Source organism: Pygocentrus nattereri, chromosome 29 (assembly GCF_015220715.1).
Source record: "Pygocentrus nattereri isolate fPygNat1 chromosome 29, fPygNat1.pri, whole genome shotgun sequence".
In the NCBI taxonomy this organism is placed as follows: Eukaryota; Metazoa; Chordata; class Actinopteri; order Characiformes; family Serrasalmidae; genus Pygocentrus; species Pygocentrus nattereri.
Window position 1 is genome coordinate 16813877 of NC_051239.1, and position 18075 is coordinate 16831951.

An 18075-nucleotide genomic window follows, 5' to 3' on the forward strand; every position below is an offset into this window, starting at 1 on the left:
TCTCTCTCTTTGTCTCTCTCTCTCCCTGTGTTTCTCTCCCTCTCTCTCGCTCTGTCTCTCTCTCTGTGTTTCTCTCTCTTTCTCCATCTCTCTTTCTCTCTCCCTCTCTCTCTCTATTTTTCTCTCTCCCTCTTACCCTCTCTCTCTCTCTCTCTCTCTCTGTGTTTCTCCGTTTCTCTCTCTCTCTTTGTCTCTCTCTCTGTGTTTCTCTCCCTCTCTATCTCTGTTTTTTCTCTCTTTCTCTCTGTCTCTCTCTCTGTTTCTCTCTCTTTCTCTCTCTCCCTCTCTCTCTATTTTTCTCTCTCCCTCTGTGTTTCTCTCCCTCTCTCTGTCTTTCTCTCTCCCTCTGTCTGTCTCCCTCTCTCTCCCTGTCTTTCTCTCTTTCTCTCTCTGTTTCTCTCTCTATTTTTCTCTCTCCCTCTTACCCTCTCTCTCTCTCTCTCTCTCTGTTTCTCTCTTTCTCTCTCTCTCTGTGTGTTTCTCTCTTTCTGTTTCTCTCTTTCTCTCTCTCTCTCTCTCTCTGTTTCTCTCTCTCTTTCTCTGTCTCTCTCTCCCTCTCTGTCTCTCTCTCTCTCTCTCTCTCTCTCTCCCTCTCTCTCTCTCTCTCTCTGTCTCTCTGTCGCTCTCTCTCTCTCTCTCTCTCTCTCTCTCTCGTGCGTGGTCTGTGAGTAAAGAGGAGGAGTTTAGGTCCTTGTTCAGTCAGTCATTACTGGGGCAGCATGGAGCTCAGTCTGCTCTCCCTGATGCTCTGTGAGTAAAGATTCTCTTCATAAGATATCTTTGTCTTTTTAAGATGTGTATATAGTGACTCTTCTGCTTTTCAGTGTAGATTTGAGAAATGAAGTCTTGTTTTTGGAGGATAGTGTATTGTGTGTAATATTTTTATTTGAGTAGCCCAAGGATCTCCATTAGAATTCTTATTCAGGATGAATGCCATGGAGTCCATATGAGTATCTTATCCAGTATACAGGGGTGTCACTGGAGGTTTATGGATGGGGGGGCTAAGCCTTTGCTAGTGAGTTTGGGGGGCTCCCCCAGGAGGATGTTTCAGTGTGTAGTGTATCCACTGCACCTCATGGTACCATGTGATGCTTTGTGTTCTACTGCATGTGAACTCAGTGACCTGTAAATGTCTGTTCATCATGAACTTTCAGAGCAGCAACAGCCAGGGGCGTTGCCTGGGTATGTAAAGATCCGGGGCTCTGCCCAATTAATTATATATATATATATATATATATATATATATATATATATATATATATATATATTTTTTTTTTTTTTTTTTTTTACAATACGTACCCTGATATATAATGTTTAACACTATAATATGGAGTTATATTTTTTTATTCAACAGATTTAAAATTTAACAAAGGGTGCACAAATTCTGCAGAATGACTGTTGGTGACCTAAAGATAGTGAGCTTTTACTAAAGGACATGTTTATTAGCTGATCAGTTGGCTCCAGTGGAAAACACACAATTTTAGGGCAGTGACCAGGGTTAAGAAACTGCTTTAAACTACCATCATAAAGTATTGTACTAAATTCTGGCTATCCACAACGTCCACCTTCTAGCTAACTAGTTAACTGCTAGTTAGCTAAATGGATTTTCATTCATTATAGCTTACAGTCCTACAATCCCAAATTATTAAACACAATTTGAAAATGAAATAGTTATTAGCTTATCAGGTACATCAGGGCATGTTGAACATTATAACTATAACTAGCTATAACATAACTAGCTATATAAGTTTTTTTTTTTCTCAAACCTTCACTACCTAAGCTATCTAGGTTAACTAGCTAGATAGGTTAACTAACTAGGTTAGCTAACTAATTCCGAAGCTGACTAGTGACAAGCTGCATTTTATTAAGCACACAGTGGGTTTGATCTGTGTGTTTTGATTCGGAGACGTGTGTTTTTAACCAGCTATCAGAGCTCCACAAACAATGTCATCACAGTTTACATAGTTAACTACCGTTACCTTTCTCCTTGAAAAAACGCCGTATATCCATTTTCTTTCACCGTCAGCTTCCTGCAACCTGCTGCCAAAAATGGCTAGAGCACATGTGCGCTCCCCCACGGGGGTGGGGGTGGGCTCTCCTCCGCGCCCGCAAAACCAGCAAGCTGATTGGCTGTTTCTCCTGAAAGGCGGAACTTTATCCTTGAAGCGGCACTATGATTGGCGTTAAGAGATTTCCTATTCTCACAGCAGCATTGGCCTCCTCATTAATAGTACAGCTGAGCGAAAAGGTTCGGGGTTACTGGATAATCATTCGGGGCTGAAGCCCCGGAAGCCCACCCCAGGCGACGCCCCCTGGCAACAGCAGAAAACTGATCAGAAATGGCCATTTGGTTAGGTGGGCACGCACTAACCTTTATCAGACCTGCTTCATCAGATCTTTCAGTCTCCTTCAGCTTCTTTCTCTCCCTCTCCCAGCCTGTGTTTAGTTACATGCTGTTTTTATTAACCTCAAATTTACAAGAACTCGAGGATCAATGAGTCTGATTGGTCTTCTGTTGAGCTGCTGCCTCTCGACTCCTCAAGACCAGTATTACCTGTTATAGGAAGCACAATACAGAGCTAATAATGGTGTGATATCGAATTGAGGTGGACTAAGAAATCTAATTAGAAACTGAACTTTTTATCTGTCATTATTGAATATCAACAAAAACTTCAAAGAGAGTAAACAGTCCTTTATCTACATCAGGGGTCTCACAGTAGCGGCTCTTGGGTCTGTCATTAGCCTGATTCATTCATCACACAGCAGCAGATACAGTGCATCAGAATTAAGCAATGAAAAGATTATCAAACAAATCTAAAATGTTTATCACACGTTATATGTATTTATTATACTACAATAATGTACTAATTATACTACAATACTACTAGTAATAGTACTACTACTACTACTACTGCTAATAATAATAGTAATGTATTATTATTATTAATATTATTATTATTATTATTGCTAGCAGTCATAGCATTAGTGGTTGGCGTAAGTTTATTTCAGACTTTTGTTCTTCATGTTTAAATAAAATCTGTCCGTTGCCGGTTGAGAATGTAATTGACCCTTTCTGTGCCGGCTTAACTGGACAGTTCAAAAAATTTTTATTTAATAATAAAAATGGATTTATGTTGTTTGGTTTATATCCTATTGATTTTAGGTGGTGATTTTGAATATGTTTTAAAGAAGACACAAAAAATAACCTCATCATCAGTTATCACTGAATAATAATTTCATTATTAAATGAAAACAGTAACAACAACATTCCGACCTGATCTGGGAATTTTGTAACCAATGAGCATCAGCAAACAAATAAGACACAGTTAATCCATCATGGAAAGTTCAATTAGATCAAACAGATGTTATTTAAAACCTGTCTGTTTTATTCTGTTTAAAGGTTCTGTTAATATTCAATAATGACAGAAAAAAACATTTCCAGTTACATCAGATGGAGGCTCTGCACTCGGCTGGTCTTAAGAATAGAGTCCACCTTACGCCGAGACAAGAGTTCAAACTTACGGTGTCAAGAGGTTCTAGAACATTGCAGTGTTATTTAACCAGAGTGCCTTGAAACTTATATCATGTTAACCTAAATAATGACCTAGAACGTTGGAGTTCAAATTGGGCATATTTTTCAAGAAGATTCAAATTTCTCAGTTTTAATGTTTGAAATGTGGTCTTGTACTATTTCTGATTAAATACAGGGTTTAAGTGATTTGTACATCATTACTTTCTGTTGTTATTTACATTTTGCACAATGTCTCAACTTTTTTGGAATCAGGATTTAGTATCGTCCAAAGTTTGTTCACTGTAGTCATTCATCCAAGAGGTGATGTGCTTCTTTGGGAGCAGCATGATGTTTGTGGCTTTAAAGTAGGCAGGAATGTTGCACTGTACCAGGGAAAAAGGTGTCAGCTGGCTGGCACACACTTTCAAGACCAGACATGGAATACTATTTGGGCCTATTGCCTTCCAAGTTGAGACCCTCTTCGGTGCTCTCCTCACCTTATCTATAGCTAGTGTGCTGGCTCTGTGGAGTGGGGCAGGGCATGGTGGTTAGCCGAGCCCAAGCAGTGATAGAACAGGTGTAGAAAGTCTTCAGGTCAGCAGGGACGGAGGTTTCTGTGGTCACTGACTTACTGACTTTGATCTTAAAGTGATTTCTTGGATTCTGTGCCATAAGTCTTGGGAATCTGAGCTGCCATCAAAGACGGCTACAATTTGTGTGTTGTACTTGTGTTTTGTAGCGCTGACACCAGTCTTTAGGTGGTGTCTGACAGCTTTAAGTTCTTCACTGTTCTTCACTGTCTCAGCAGACTGCAGAGTCTGTATCACTACATAAGAAACTGAAGAAATTCATGCCCAGTTTAAGGTAAAAAATGAGAGTTTAGTTTAATGTGTGTGTGTGTGTGTGTGTGTGTGTGTGTGTGTGTGTGTGTGTGTAATAGCAGTTTATACTTCACCATAATGCAGCATATTCACTGTTTCTCTCCTACTTTAGTGCTGGTTGTGCTCATCCACTGTGGACAAACTCAAGGTGAATCATTGTATTAGTCTACTGGATTAGTTCATTAGCTCTCATGTACACCTGCATGCACTCCTTATTCTTCACATTTAATACACAAGTAATATACATTTACATTTACAGCATTTAGCAGACGTTCTTATCCAGAGCGACTTACAAGAAGTGCTTTGTCAATCTAGAGAAAGTATCTTTGCTAGTTACCAATAGCTTAGAGAAAAAGACAGACCTGAGCTCAGATACTGCTAGAAACAAATGTCACTGCAGACACCAAAAGAAAAAGAAACAGAGTTGAACGCAGAACTCTGTGCCATTCAATGCAATACAATAACAATAAGATACAATACAATAAATAAAATAAGTGCAGCTTATAGTTCAATGCTCATTTAAGTGCTGTGTAAAAAGATGAGTCTTCAGTCTGTGTTTGAAGACAGCAAGAGACTCTGCTGTTCGGACAGCCAGTGGGAGTTCATTCCACCACCTGGGTGCCAGTACAGAACATTCTCGACGCTCGTCTTCCGTGCACCTTGAAGGATGGCGGGTCAAGCCGAGCTGTACTCGAAGCTCGAAGGACTCATGGTACAGTTCGAGATTTTACAATTGCCATCAAGTAGGTAGGGGCTGGTCCATTTTTGGCTTTGTAGGCCAGCGTTAGGGTTTTAAATCTGATGCGCGCAGCTACAGGAAGCCAGTGAAGGGAGCGCAGCAATGGGGTGACGTGGCTGAACTTGGGCAGATTGAAGACGAGTCGTGCTGCCGCATTCTGGATGAGTTGCAGAGGCTTGATGGTCTGCATGGGAAGACCAGCCAAGAGCGAGTTGCAGTAGTCAAGCCTTGAGATGACCAGAGACTGCACTAGCACCTGGGTGGCCTCTCGGGTGAGGAAGGGTCGGATCCTCCGGATGTTGTACAGTAGATACCTGCATGACCGAGTCAGGTTCGCGATGTGAGTCGAGAACGATAACTGGCCATCCAGGGTCACACCAAGACTTCTTGCCTCTGCAGATGGAACAATCCGGGAGTTCTCGAATGAGATAGCAAGATCATGAGGACCTGTAGTCGCAGGGATGAATATCAGCTCAGTCTTGCTGGGATTGAGCTTCAGGTGGTGGGTTGCCTATAAAAACTAGCTATGAGAACACTGAGGTCTTGATATTGGTACTTTTTTTTTAGCTTTTTTATTCTTGTAGCTTCAGTTATGATGTAGAAGCAGCTCTGTGATGTTTCCACTTTTTGGAAATGCTTCCTAGATGTACTGCACTGCAAAAAATCAGTGTCAAAAAATAAGAAAAATAAAAACAAAATAAGAAAAAAAATCTTGAATCAAGCAAAATTATCTGCCAGTATAGTGAGAAAATTTAGCTTGTTAAGAATTCTTGAAACAAGAAAAAAAATCTTGCAGTGTAAATTATCTTGTAATCTCAAAAAACAGTAAAAATTAACTAATATAAGACATTATGACTAGATTTAAGCAAGACCCGCTTGATCAAACATCATAAAAATGATCTATAAAATGCCAAAACTAGCATATTAATCTTGTTTTGAGAATTTTCACAAAACCTCATTTGGTCACAAAAATCTTAAAATTAGAATCCTTTAATAATTTATTTTTTTCTAATTTAAGACTGTAATTCTTATAATAAGACACATGCAGTAATATTGTACTCTAAATGAAGAACAGTAAAAACAACCACATCCAGTATGGTCAATCTTTTTTTATTAATTCCAGAGACATGAAATATGTACTTACAAAAATAGTTCCAATGAGGCTACATAGAATTTAACAAGTGTGCAGTATGGTGGTGGTAACTCAACCTCATTTTAAAACTTACAACAAAAGACACATGTCTCTTTTGGCTTAGATAAACAAAAGAACACCATGTTCCTGAGTTTGTTATGGTGTTTTATTTTTAACAATTAAACTTCTCTGAGAAAGAGCATTTTTATGAACTAAGATACCTAACGCAGCTTTGTTATTTAAACACAAACGTAGTAAACAACCAGCTCTATTATTTACACATCAAACATCTTAAACAATCAGAACTGATTTTTCCTCAACCAAAGTCTGCCATGCACCACATACCACCACTAATAGCAAAAATATGGATAAACCCAATTACATTTTTTCATCTGAATTGTTTGACTGACCAAATAATGATGTATGTAATACAAATCAAATCACATTATCAGTAGGGGTGTAACAAATACCCGTAATGATAGCAACTGCTGCATGGCCATAGGGTACTTTCTCTACTCCCCAATGAACTTTTTCCACTCTGACAAAGTTTTTTTGTAGGATGAAGTTGCATCCCGATCATGAATGGCATCCTGCAGAACTTCTGTCTGAAGTATTGACAGGAGTGTTGCAATGCACTTTGGATAAGTCAGATGAAATGCGTAGTAGTACGCTAAAAGATAGAGCACACCTGTGTCTATGTTTTCTTTTGGAAAAGTTGTCACAGGTGTAGACCCAATGGCCAGCATGCAGTTGTTATCACAAACGATCAGAACTGGACTGAAGACTGGTCTTCTCTGAAGGTAGGTGGTTGGGTTTTCTGTGGGCTGTAACAAAGAAAATCAATATGAGTATAGAATATGCTGTCTGAAACATTCATTTAAATCAAAGTTATAATCTAAATTTGGTTTCTAATGATTATGAAGTTTAGAATACAAACTGCAATCAAACTACTTTCAAGGAGAAATCTGGAACCTGATGATGAAAATAAAAATTGAAATGGAATGGTGAATTCACCGTTACACAGGATAGAGCACACAACCTTGGCCCTCCACACAAGGGTTCATTGCACTACTCATGCAAGGCAAGTTTTATTATATCATTTGCAGACCACAAACAAAAGTATTCCAAAAGGCATTCACAATCTCCTAATTTTGTCTTAGATAAATTTCACATACAAGGCATTTCTTACCTCAAGAACATGCACCATCGCCTCACTTGCATGTCCCAACTTCTTGGGTAGGGCCACAGGTGAAGGGAACATCTCAGGCAGAGCCTTCATCATGGCTACAGAGCGTGTCACTGTTCCAGACATAAATAGATTAATTATTTAATATACTTTTTTGTGTTGACCATTTGATTACCATTATTTGTGTTTAAATCAGTGTGATAGGGTAGTGTGTAGTCTGTATTAATGAATTTACAAATTAATGTTCACACATTTTGTTTTAAACATCAAGCTCAGGTCTAGCTAGAGGACCTCCAATATGTTCTGGAGTAGCACAACACCATTCTGGATCTGTTTCAATTCCCAGCACCCAATATGAAGATCTGCAGCCCCTGATGTCTAAGCTTAAGTGTATAAGCAGCTGTTTAAAAAAATCCTGAAAAGTTTCTAACCTTTGTCCTGTGTTGTTGGCGGTCCCAGAACCTTTTTAAATACCCCATAGAACTGAGCTTTGCTATTAAAGCTCTCCCAGCGGGTCTTCAGGTCAGAAATAAAGTCAGGGTTAGATCTGTCAAGAATACGGCGAAGTTCGTCCATAACCTGGTGCAAATAAACGAGAACACACAACCATACAAAAAGATTTAACACATGTTCAAGTTCTAGTTAGGGGCGTACAAGAAATAAATACATTTGCTTACATGATCTACTTCTCTGAAACAGGGGTATGCTTGTAGTATGTTAGCTGGCCTGTCCTGGTCTCTCAAGGTGTCAGAGTTGATAAAGGCTCTACGAGCATCAAACTCAAGGTCAAGCAGCTGAGCAACTGCCTCCTTGTTAGGTTTCGGCCTTTTATACATCTCTTGCAGGGTATGGTAATGTCTTGCTTGACTTTGCTGACTTTCAGTGCCAGAATGGACTCCTAGATCTTCAGTAGCTTCTCCTCTCTGGTCAACAATTTCTGTTTAAAAACAAAGCAGTCAGTTTTTTACAAATATAATCTATAATAAAAGAATCACAATAAATCACACTTACCAGCAGGTGAATTCATGCCATCCAAAGATGATGCGCTGCTTCTTGTTCTGTCTAAGAGTACAGTTGATGCCGTGCTTCCTGGTGACTCGGAGACTGATGTGCTTGAATCATCTGAACACTCCAAATTCAGTCGTCTTCGTTTCCTCTGTCTTTGTGGTGTAGGTCCCTGACGCTTTTTTGGTGTCTTTATGTTGTGGAGTCTTTTCAGTAATTGCTTAAAAAGCAATTCCTGTATGTGAAAGACATTAAAGTAATGCACTCATTTAATTTCACAATTTACAACTAAATATTTAGACTGCACATTTTGTTTTACTATGGGGTCATTTTTGTAAACCATGTATTCTAGATCCTAACTAGTGCAAATTGTGTAAAAAAAAACTCTACAATTAATAAATAATTTAGGCAGCATGAGGCTGATTTCATGAAAACAGAATTAAATGAGATTAAATTACACATATTTTTACAGTACTGCCCAGCACTAAATCAAAATATGAAATATTTTACCTGCCGGAAAGTATGCAGACATTTATACATTATACTATATTTACAAAAATATAAGTTCAGTTTTCATGATCTATCATGGATGGTGTACTGTGTTTTTCATCAGTGAAACTTTACAGTGTGATATTAATGAAAAGTTGGTTCACAAATGGAACAAACACTTACCCAAGGGTGTCTGCAGTTCACAGAGTTATCACGAAGCATTGGATAATACTCCACAAGCCGCTTTGCCATAGCCTGGAAATCATTTTTGGATGGATACATAAATTCAGTAGTAGTTGCTCTGATGATGGACACCATGTTGGTCACCGTGTTCCTCACTAATCGGCAGCGAAGTTCTTTTGAAAGAGTGCATCCACCTTCTTGGCCAACAAACTGCATTTCAAAATACTGCTTTCTAATATGTTCCAGCTCACTGTCAGTATACACAACATACTCAGGGTTGGGTAGCTGCCAGGTTCTCGGAGTCTCTTGCACATCAGGAGACCGAGGAGTTTCTGAAACACAAGGGTTGACTTGTACAGTGGCCAGCCCTCTGCCATTCGAACCATTCTCTTGATTGGGGGATGCTGCCTGCTGCCCCTGCTGAAGAACATTAAGCTAATATTACAATTCATAAACTGAAACACTTGGCTGGTAATCACAAATTTAACATGCAATTTTAACTACAACAGTTTTCATATTGATCATTTTGCAGTTTTATACTGAAGCCATTAGCATTTATGCTAGCGGATTTTTAAGCCTTGGGCTATTGTTTTGGATGCTGGCTGGTAACTTAGCAACCAGCTAAAACACTGGTGGCGTGCTGCAGTGGGCGGTAACAAGCCGTGACGCAGTTGCTCTCTAGCTAAAGCGTCTCAATAATGTGATTTATGAGGAGAGATGTCAGATAGAACGCTGCTACTTAAGCAGCTGCCTACGTAGTCAGTGCCTACTTACACAGCTCACTAGGTTTTGAGACACACCCATATATATATATATATATATATATATATATATATATATATATATATATATATATATATATGTATATATATACACACATATAGATCTGTATATAGTGATGAATCAATTAAAAGAAGATTATTTATTAAAATTTATTTAAATTAGTTGTTAAAACTGACTGAATGCGGATCGTGAATGTGCATTCAAACGTGAGTGACTTGTGACTTAAATTACTCTGTACCTCTTGATCTGTGTGAAACAGGTTCCATATGGCTTTTCTCCTAAGAAAATGTTCAGGTCCAGGAAAAAGATCACGTATGTCTTCACGGGACAGGGTTGGTAACAAGGCTTCACTGATGTTTGCAGCTAAAAAAAAAAAAAAATATATATATATATATATATATATATATATATATATATATATATGCAAATACTTTTAACTTATCATTCACTTTCCCTGAACATTATTTGTACATTTCTAGTACTTGCAGTGCTACACAAAGCATGTCAACAGATAAAAAAAATAATAAATCAACTAACAAAGGCTTACACTGTCCAGGGGTCATGTATAAGTCTAATTCCCATGTTTTCTCTTTTGTGGTCTTAATATAATTATTTTTGACACATTCTATAAATTATACTATATAAATGCATCAGTGTTTAATTCATAATAATTGTGAGACAGGAAAACAATAATCATGCAAAAATAAGCTTACTGTAAGAATCAGTAAGAAACATATGATATAACCTACACACCTGCTCAACTCTGAATATGAAACAGTTATTTTTCACCACAATTTACACGAAGGGGCAGCAGCACATGCTTAACTTAAATGATATTTTACCTTGTAAGGTAGCCGCTGATACTGCGTCCAGTTTTTCCATAACGGACATCTGAGGGAGTGGGTTCCAGATATGTAGCTTAGTTAGCTAGCTAAGGTCTCCAAGGGTGTCCCAGCAAAAGTCAGATATCTTACTTTTAGCTAGCTCACAAAGGCAGCAGGGCTTACAAGGAGATTTGATATTAGTGAGCAAGGTTCATCTTCAGGCTAACGGTACACAGAAAAAAACTTTAGTTAGCTAACTGCTAGCCAATCCAGATAGCTAGCGGTGAGCTAACAGTGCAGCTCCATTCTCCAGTCTGTTAACAGCCGTTCCCGCTTTTCTCGGAGGAAGAAGGGCGCTACTCGAACCGCAGTACTACGTCTGTAGTGTCTACATCCGCTGTTCAAATAATGGGCTATAAAATTTATTAAAAATTACTAACAAACTTTGAAATTTAAGACAATTACAATAGTCTTACATCCTAAACACCTTATTTTGAGTTGTATATATTTAAAGCATTACCAACTTCAAATGATTTACAGCGTACCACCCTTTCCTATTGATGTAACCTTCCGCCACTACAACGATCCTTTTCGCGGTCTGCTGTGGGGTCGAGGCCTCGGTTAGGGCTGTTATGAGGGTGTCTTTACACAGTAAAATGATTTGGCGTTGTTTCATCTGCTGCCTTTTTGTGGCAGTGACATTAAGAGCATTGCTGAACCACATCAATACGGTACACAGCCGTAGTCCGAATTTCCGTGTCATCTGCGGCATTGACGGCTGCACTCAGGAATACAGAGTGTACAACTCTTTTTACTACCACGTCAAACGGAGCCATGCCTCGCATCTCCTCAGCCGCAAGTGTATGAGGCCCAGTGGAGACCGAACGGCGGGTAAAGCCGCGGAGGACAGTGCAGGGCTGTGTACAGCCAGATATGTTCCAATGCAACCGAGAGAAAGATGTTTGGAGAATTTTGATGTACCTAGCATTCAGTCAGCACTAGAGGCACACGAACCCACTACAGCAAGCACACCAACAGGTGTTGTTAGTGATGTTGGCTGCTCCACCACCGAAAATGCCCGAGGTCACGCCGCTCCAGCTCCGGATGGCGCTCCGCCAGCTTCTACTGAAGACACAGCGCTTACAGCCCAGGCGGAACAGGATGAAGTACTACCCGAATCTACACAAGTAAGTTACCTATAAAGTGTTTCAGCTAGCAGAGTATCTGTGCAGCTTATCTGTTAATTCTGTCCAAGTAAAAAAAAAAAAAAACAAACGAAAACAACCTTCGCCCGTAAGTTTCAGCTGTCTGTACCAGTCTGTCCTCTTTTACTAATGAGTCGATTAATATTGAATCGATTCTTCAAATGAGTCGGTGTCGATTCGACCAATGACTGCATGTTGACGTGGAATCGACTCGTTGTTCTTTCAGATAAGTTCACTCAGGTGCTTATCTGACGGTGCGTGGGATGCGCGCAACAGAGTTTAATCACTGCTATATCATTTAATATTTTTTCGTTGTTCAAGTGAAGTGGATTTAACTGCCGTATTCAGCATATATACTCGTGAAATGGTTAATATGTTGATATCATAATATTGATTAAATATTAAAGATGAGATGTCTCTTTTTATCTCTAGCTAGGAGAAAGTGCTATACATGAAGAGACTAATGTGGATCTACTGAAGAAACATGCCACTGCCTTTGTGCTCTCTGCTAAAGAGAAACACCGTTTATCACAGGTAAGTTAATGTGTTGTAACTATATACTGTACATAAACACTGCAACTGGCTCTTGTCAGTCCGTTACTGTTAATGTGATATAATTATGCAGTAATAAGTGTGAAAAGATGTGTGTTTAAGCTATTAGGTTCACTGAATTAATGATTGCTATTATATTGAAAGTTACCAACCAAATTTGGTATTTTTTGAACCAACTAAATTATGTTGTGTATTTAATGTCAAGCATTACATATACATAATGAAGCAACCATACAGTTAAATTATGGACTGACTGATACAGATACTGCACAATTTGAATAATTTCAGATGCTGATAATGAATAAGGCATTTTTGTTTTTCCCCCAGAGTGCAGTCAATGATATTGTAGCTGGAGTGCAGAACTACCAAGCTTCACTGCTGGACAGTTTGAAAAATCAGATGGCACGGGTATTCCAGAGACATTCAGAAGTTACAGATCAGCTGCTTAGTGAGTCAATGGACATTTTTGATAGTTTTGAAGACCCATTTGCCAGAGTTTCCACTACATATATGCAGGACTCAACCGTCAAGGAGCTGTTTGGAGTAGTGGAAGCACAAGAAATTGAGATTGCCCGGTCTGCATGCTATAAAGGACAAGGACCCTCTCGTGCTCTTGCTATTAGATCTGAGTGCATTTACTACATACCTTTGATCAAAAGTTTGGAACAATTACTTTCACATCCTGTGGTTCTATCAATGTTTGACAAAGGTGTAGAGACATGTAGGGCTGGATTTTTAAAGGACATCATTGATGGTGATATTTTGAAATCACATCCATTGTTCTCTGTTAGACCCAATGCCCTACAGCTGATACTGTATACTGACGAAATAGAACTGTGTAATCCTCTGGGGTCACATGCCTCAAAAAACAAACTTCTAATGGTGTACTATACTTTAGGGAATATACATCCTAAATATAGGTCTAAGCTGGCTGCTATCCGTCTACTTGCTATTGCAAAAGCAACGGATATTGCTCAGTGTAGCGTTGATGTGATACTGAATAGAATACTGGAAGATCTGATTTTGCTGTACAATGGTGTGAGAATCAAAACAGTGGCGGATGAGAGAGTTGTATATGGAGCATTAGTCTCATTTTGCGGTGACACCTTGGCTCAGCATGAGGTTACAGGGTTTAAAGAGGGAGTTGGATTTTCATTCTGTAAATGCAGACACTGCGAGTGCAGTTTTGAAGACATGCAGCTTTACTTTGATAAGGACAGCTTTGTTCAACGGACATTAGGTTGGCACATCAGACAATGTAATGAAATTGAGAGGGCCCCTACTGATTTTTTAAGAAACAGTTTGAAAACCACATATGGAATTAACAGGAAAAGCAAATTAGTAGATTTTCCATCATTTGATCTAATTAAGCAAACTCCGCAAGATATCATGCATGTAATACTTGAGGGAGTAGCACCACTTGAAATAAAAAGTGTGTTGAAACATCTGGTCCTGTTAGGACAGCTTGACCTAGACACATTCAATAGCGCTGTACTAGGATACCCGTACTCTTTTGATGTCAGAGACAAACCATCTCCTATAACTGTTACAACACTGTCATCAAATGACAACAAATTGAAGCAATCTTCTGGTCAAATGCTTGTCCTCCTCAAGATTTTACCATTTGTATTGGACAATTGTGAAAGAAGTGCATACATTCAAGCCCTTACTGAATTAATACAGATAGTACAAATTTTGTTCGCACCTGTAATTTCTCTTGCAACCATATCAAACCTCAAAACACTTATCAAGCAGCACTTAGTTAACATGAAGCAATTGTTTCCTGAGAACAATATAACGCCAAAACAGCATTATCTGGTGCACATTCCAGCACAGATTAAAGCTTTAGGTCCAATGATAAGACATATGTGCATGAGATTTGAATCCAAACACTGCTTTTTCAAACAGTGGTCATCAAAATTAAATTTCAAGAACGTATGCAAGTCTCTGGTAAAGCACAACCAGATGTATGAAAGCTGTCAAAATGTCAGCAGCATGGAACACCCAATTTTTTCAAAAGAGGCGGTAATGGGTCCAGTGTCTGGTGTGACAGATGCACAATATGTACAGGGTAAACTGAAGGATTTTTTGGGTGTAGAAAAGGTGCACCATATTGTGTCTGTAAAATGGCTCGAGCTGAACGGCAATAAGTTTGTCTGCCAGAAGTCAGTGATTATTATTAATGAAGTAGAAGGTTCCCCTGTATTTGGACTTATAAAAAACATATTCATTGCAGATTCTTTATTGTATTGCTTTGAATGTCAAGTGTATGACACTGTAGCTTTCAACCGTGATTTTCTTTGCTATGAAATTGAAGTACCAAATCTTGCTCAAGCTACTGAGTTTGTTGATGCTGATAAGATTGTTGACTACACATCTTATTACGCCATTGGCTTTAAGAACCACACTTACATTCCTCTGAAATATTATCTCTGTGATGTGATTGGCATACACAGATGCACTACTGAATGCAAGTAAGTTATGAGAAAAAAACAAGTGAGTTTTTGAAAAAAAATAACTATTCTGTTCTGTTGCATTATTTATTTCATCCAGTTTTTCATTACATAAAGAATGTATGTATGTGCTTTTGTATAAAGGGATACAATGTAGGGTTGTTGGGCCCAAAAATACAGTTTACATTTTTAATTTATTGTTTACACGTGAAGATTGGTGTCAGACAGTGGTTTATTTAGTGTTGTGTTTAAACCCAGACCACTGTATAGCAGTGTTGTACTCGTGTTAGATCCCACTGCTAGGACAGCATAAAAACCTTACTTTATACATATGATGTTGTGTTTTTATACTATGGCAGTTTATTGAATTGTAGCCCCTGTAATGTGATGTTTTGTATTGACAAGTTCTTGCAAATACACAGCCTTAATACAATGACTGGCCAATTTACATGAAATTTCATTTCTACATTCATTGTTTATATTTTCAGCTCTGTATACTATATCACCCTGTCAGTGTCACTGCAGTGCTGATCCAGACTACAGTCTGGAATTATTGATCTACAAAGTACTTCTGTATGCTCAGTAGAGCTGAAAAGATATAAAGTGTGTGTAGGAGGTGGTTTTTAATGAAGTGGCTGGTCAATGTTTATAAAAAAATGTTCTGAAGATAATACATATGTTTATACAGAATTGTTTTACACTGTACTAATGTCATTTGCTCTGTTTGTTATAGAAGCAATGCATTCTGCCACAATTGAAAACAAAATAATAAATTACTTTTCAGTCACATAAAGTGTCATCAGTTTTATTGGAAAATATGCTAAATCTTTTTAAGTCTTAAGTATTTTTAGTCTTGTACAAGTTTTAAGAACATTGTATTCTTAAATTAAGTAAAGTTGTCTTGAAATTCTTATTTTATAACTGAGAGCCTCAAACACTTTCAGCAATATCAGTAGAATTTCTTATTTCATTTTAGGAAGTCCTTATAACTAGAAAAACAATCTTAATAAGATAATCATAGACAAGGTTTCTAAAAACTAGAAAATGTATCTTATACATACAAATCTAGTCAAGTAAATTATTCTTAAATGAAAAAAACAAGACTTATTATTGATTTTCAAGATTTTTTGTCTTGTTAAGATTTCATTTTTTGCAGTGTGCACCCACCAGACACTACGGCAGGTTAACATAAGCTATATAAAATCAGCTCAGACTCATTCAAACTAAAACCTGACACATCAAAAGTTACTATGAATGAGTAAAAGCGGTTTATGAAAGACTGAAAGGAAACAAACTAATGAGAAAGGTACATAAAGCAGTAGTGAAGTTGTGAAAACAGCCCTTCTGTTCTGCACATATCTGACAGTGTGGTTTACTCAGTGTGTGAAGTAGATCACATATCTTCAGTATGAACCTCACTAAATCTCAATCCTGGTTAGGCCCCTGTAGACAAACATAGACAAATAGCAAAAGAACGAGTGATAAGAGAAACTTTTACATTCAGAACAAAGGCAATTTCTAATTGAAGCTAATGTTGTCAATGCATAATAGATCAAAGACATAAAAGGATTCAGTCTGACTGAACAGAAACATTCATTCACAGAACATTCATAGAACCTGGAAACATTAAACTCATTAGTCTCAAATCATGTGATTAGGATGATAAACTACTTCTTATATTATAAAGACTAAAGCAGCTCTGCTGACTTCATCATTTCACATCAACAGAAAAGCCCAAACTGAGGGTGGAGCCTCAGAGCCCAGACACAGTTACTCTGAGCTGTGAGCTGCCACAGTCTACTGGATGGACGATTGTATGGCAGAAAAACTCTGATGTTTTACAACATGATCTGACCACGATCACTGAAACACTGCCTAAAGAAGGTGGAGCAGAGTTCAGATGTGCAGCACACAGGGGAAACGATTTTACACCATTCAGTGATCTTGTCAAGATTACAGTAGTAGGTATGTCCTGTTTTCTTTTTTCCTTGTAGACAAATGACATGATTTTAAAATGTAGTTAGTATAACAGAGAATCGCAGACGACCCCGTCCCCCACAAACTCGGAGATATACTCTTGTCCAACAGTCCCAGTAGGCCATGCCTGGTAAACACCCATGGGGAGGCATCCAGGCGGCATCCTGATCAGGTGCCTGCACCACCACAACTGACTCCTCTCAGTTTGGAGGAGTAGCGGCTCTACTCTAAACTCCTCCTGGATGACTGAGCTTCTGACACTATCAAGCAGAGTGTAGCCCACCACCCTGCAAAGAAAGCTAATGTCTGCCGTTTGTATTTGTGATCTCATTCTTTCGGACATTACCCACAGCTCATAGGTGAGGGTTGGGATGTAGGCTGACTGGTAAACAGAGAGCTTTGCATTTTGGCTCACCTCCCTCTCCACCACTGCAGTCCAGTACAGTGACCGCTTTACTGCTGCTGCCTGTCCCAGCCTGTGGTTGATCTCACAATTTCTCTTCCCATCACTGACGTACAAAACCCAGAGATACTTAAACTGCTCCATCTGGGGTGCTTAGACCATGGACTCAGATTTGGAGGTGCTGATCCACAGACCAACCTGTTTCCTGAGGTGGTCTGACAGGCACCAGCAAGCTTTTGGTCGCAGCGATGCCTGGCTGCTTCCATGATGATAGTTTTGAAGAGGTTCAGTTCAGACTCCCTGTCCCCTACCTCTTCTGGAACATGAGAAAAGCTCTCCCAGATCTTTCCGAATAGGAGCCTCTGCCAGTCATTCACAGCACACCCTCACTATTTGCTTGGGCCTATGTGGTCTTCCCTGCCATCTGACCTGACTCACCACCAGATGGTAATGGTTGACAGCTCAGCACCTCTCTTCACCTGAGAATCCAGAACATTGGTCCCAAGTCAGATGAAATTACAAAGACAATCACTGACCTTTGAGTCAAGGAGCTCTGGTGTAACGTACACTTATGAACATCCTTGTGTTTGAACTTGGTGTTCGTTATAAACAATCCATGCCTAGCATATCCCTAGAATATCCCTAGATCACACAAGCTTCTCTGCCATGGCAAGACCCCTGATCCAGGAAGGGTGGTCCCACCATATTTAATGTTATTTTAAAATAATTTCATGAATCTTCAGAGTATATAT

The 18075-nt window shown here is 38.8% G+C and overlaps 2 protein-coding genes and 3 long non-coding RNA genes across 5 annotated transcripts in view; 3 read left to right on the forward strand and 2 right to left on the reverse strand.

Annotated features, from left to right (window-relative positions):
* LOC119262785 (sialoadhesin-like) overlaps positions 1-18075 on the forward strand; it is a 101507-nt gene that overhangs the window by 26119 nt on the left and 57313 nt on the right. The window lies entirely within an intron of this gene.
* Positions 1-18075, forward strand: part of LOC119262824 — a 46606-nt gene that overhangs the window by 22801 nt on the left and 5730 nt on the right. The window lies entirely within an intron of this gene.
* LOC119262829 lies at positions 688-16935 on the forward strand. Its single transcript, XR_005129946.1, has 3 exons — positions 688-750; positions 4505-4540; positions 16672-16935. It is a non-coding gene; the product is annotated as an uncharacterized LOC119262829 (long non-coding RNA).
* On the reverse strand, positions 6226-9322 carry LOC119262820. The gene is made up of 6 exons (XM_037536218.1): positions 9127-9322; positions 8461-8689; positions 8127-8386; positions 7881-8028; positions 7453-7562; positions 6226-7087 (listed from the first exon to the last, which is right to left on the reverse strand). The coding sequence occupies exons 1-6, from the start codon at positions 9259-9261 to the stop codon at positions 6776-6778; spliced, it is 1194 nt and encodes a 397-aa protein (XP_037392115.1). The 5' UTR covers positions 9262-9322; the 3' UTR covers positions 6226-6775.
* LOC119262836 lies at positions 9358-11917 on the reverse strand. Its single transcript, XR_005129954.1, has 3 exons — positions 10752-11917; positions 10148-10272; positions 9358-9546 (listed from the first exon to the last, which is right to left on the reverse strand). It is a non-coding gene; the product is annotated as an uncharacterized LOC119262836 (long non-coding RNA).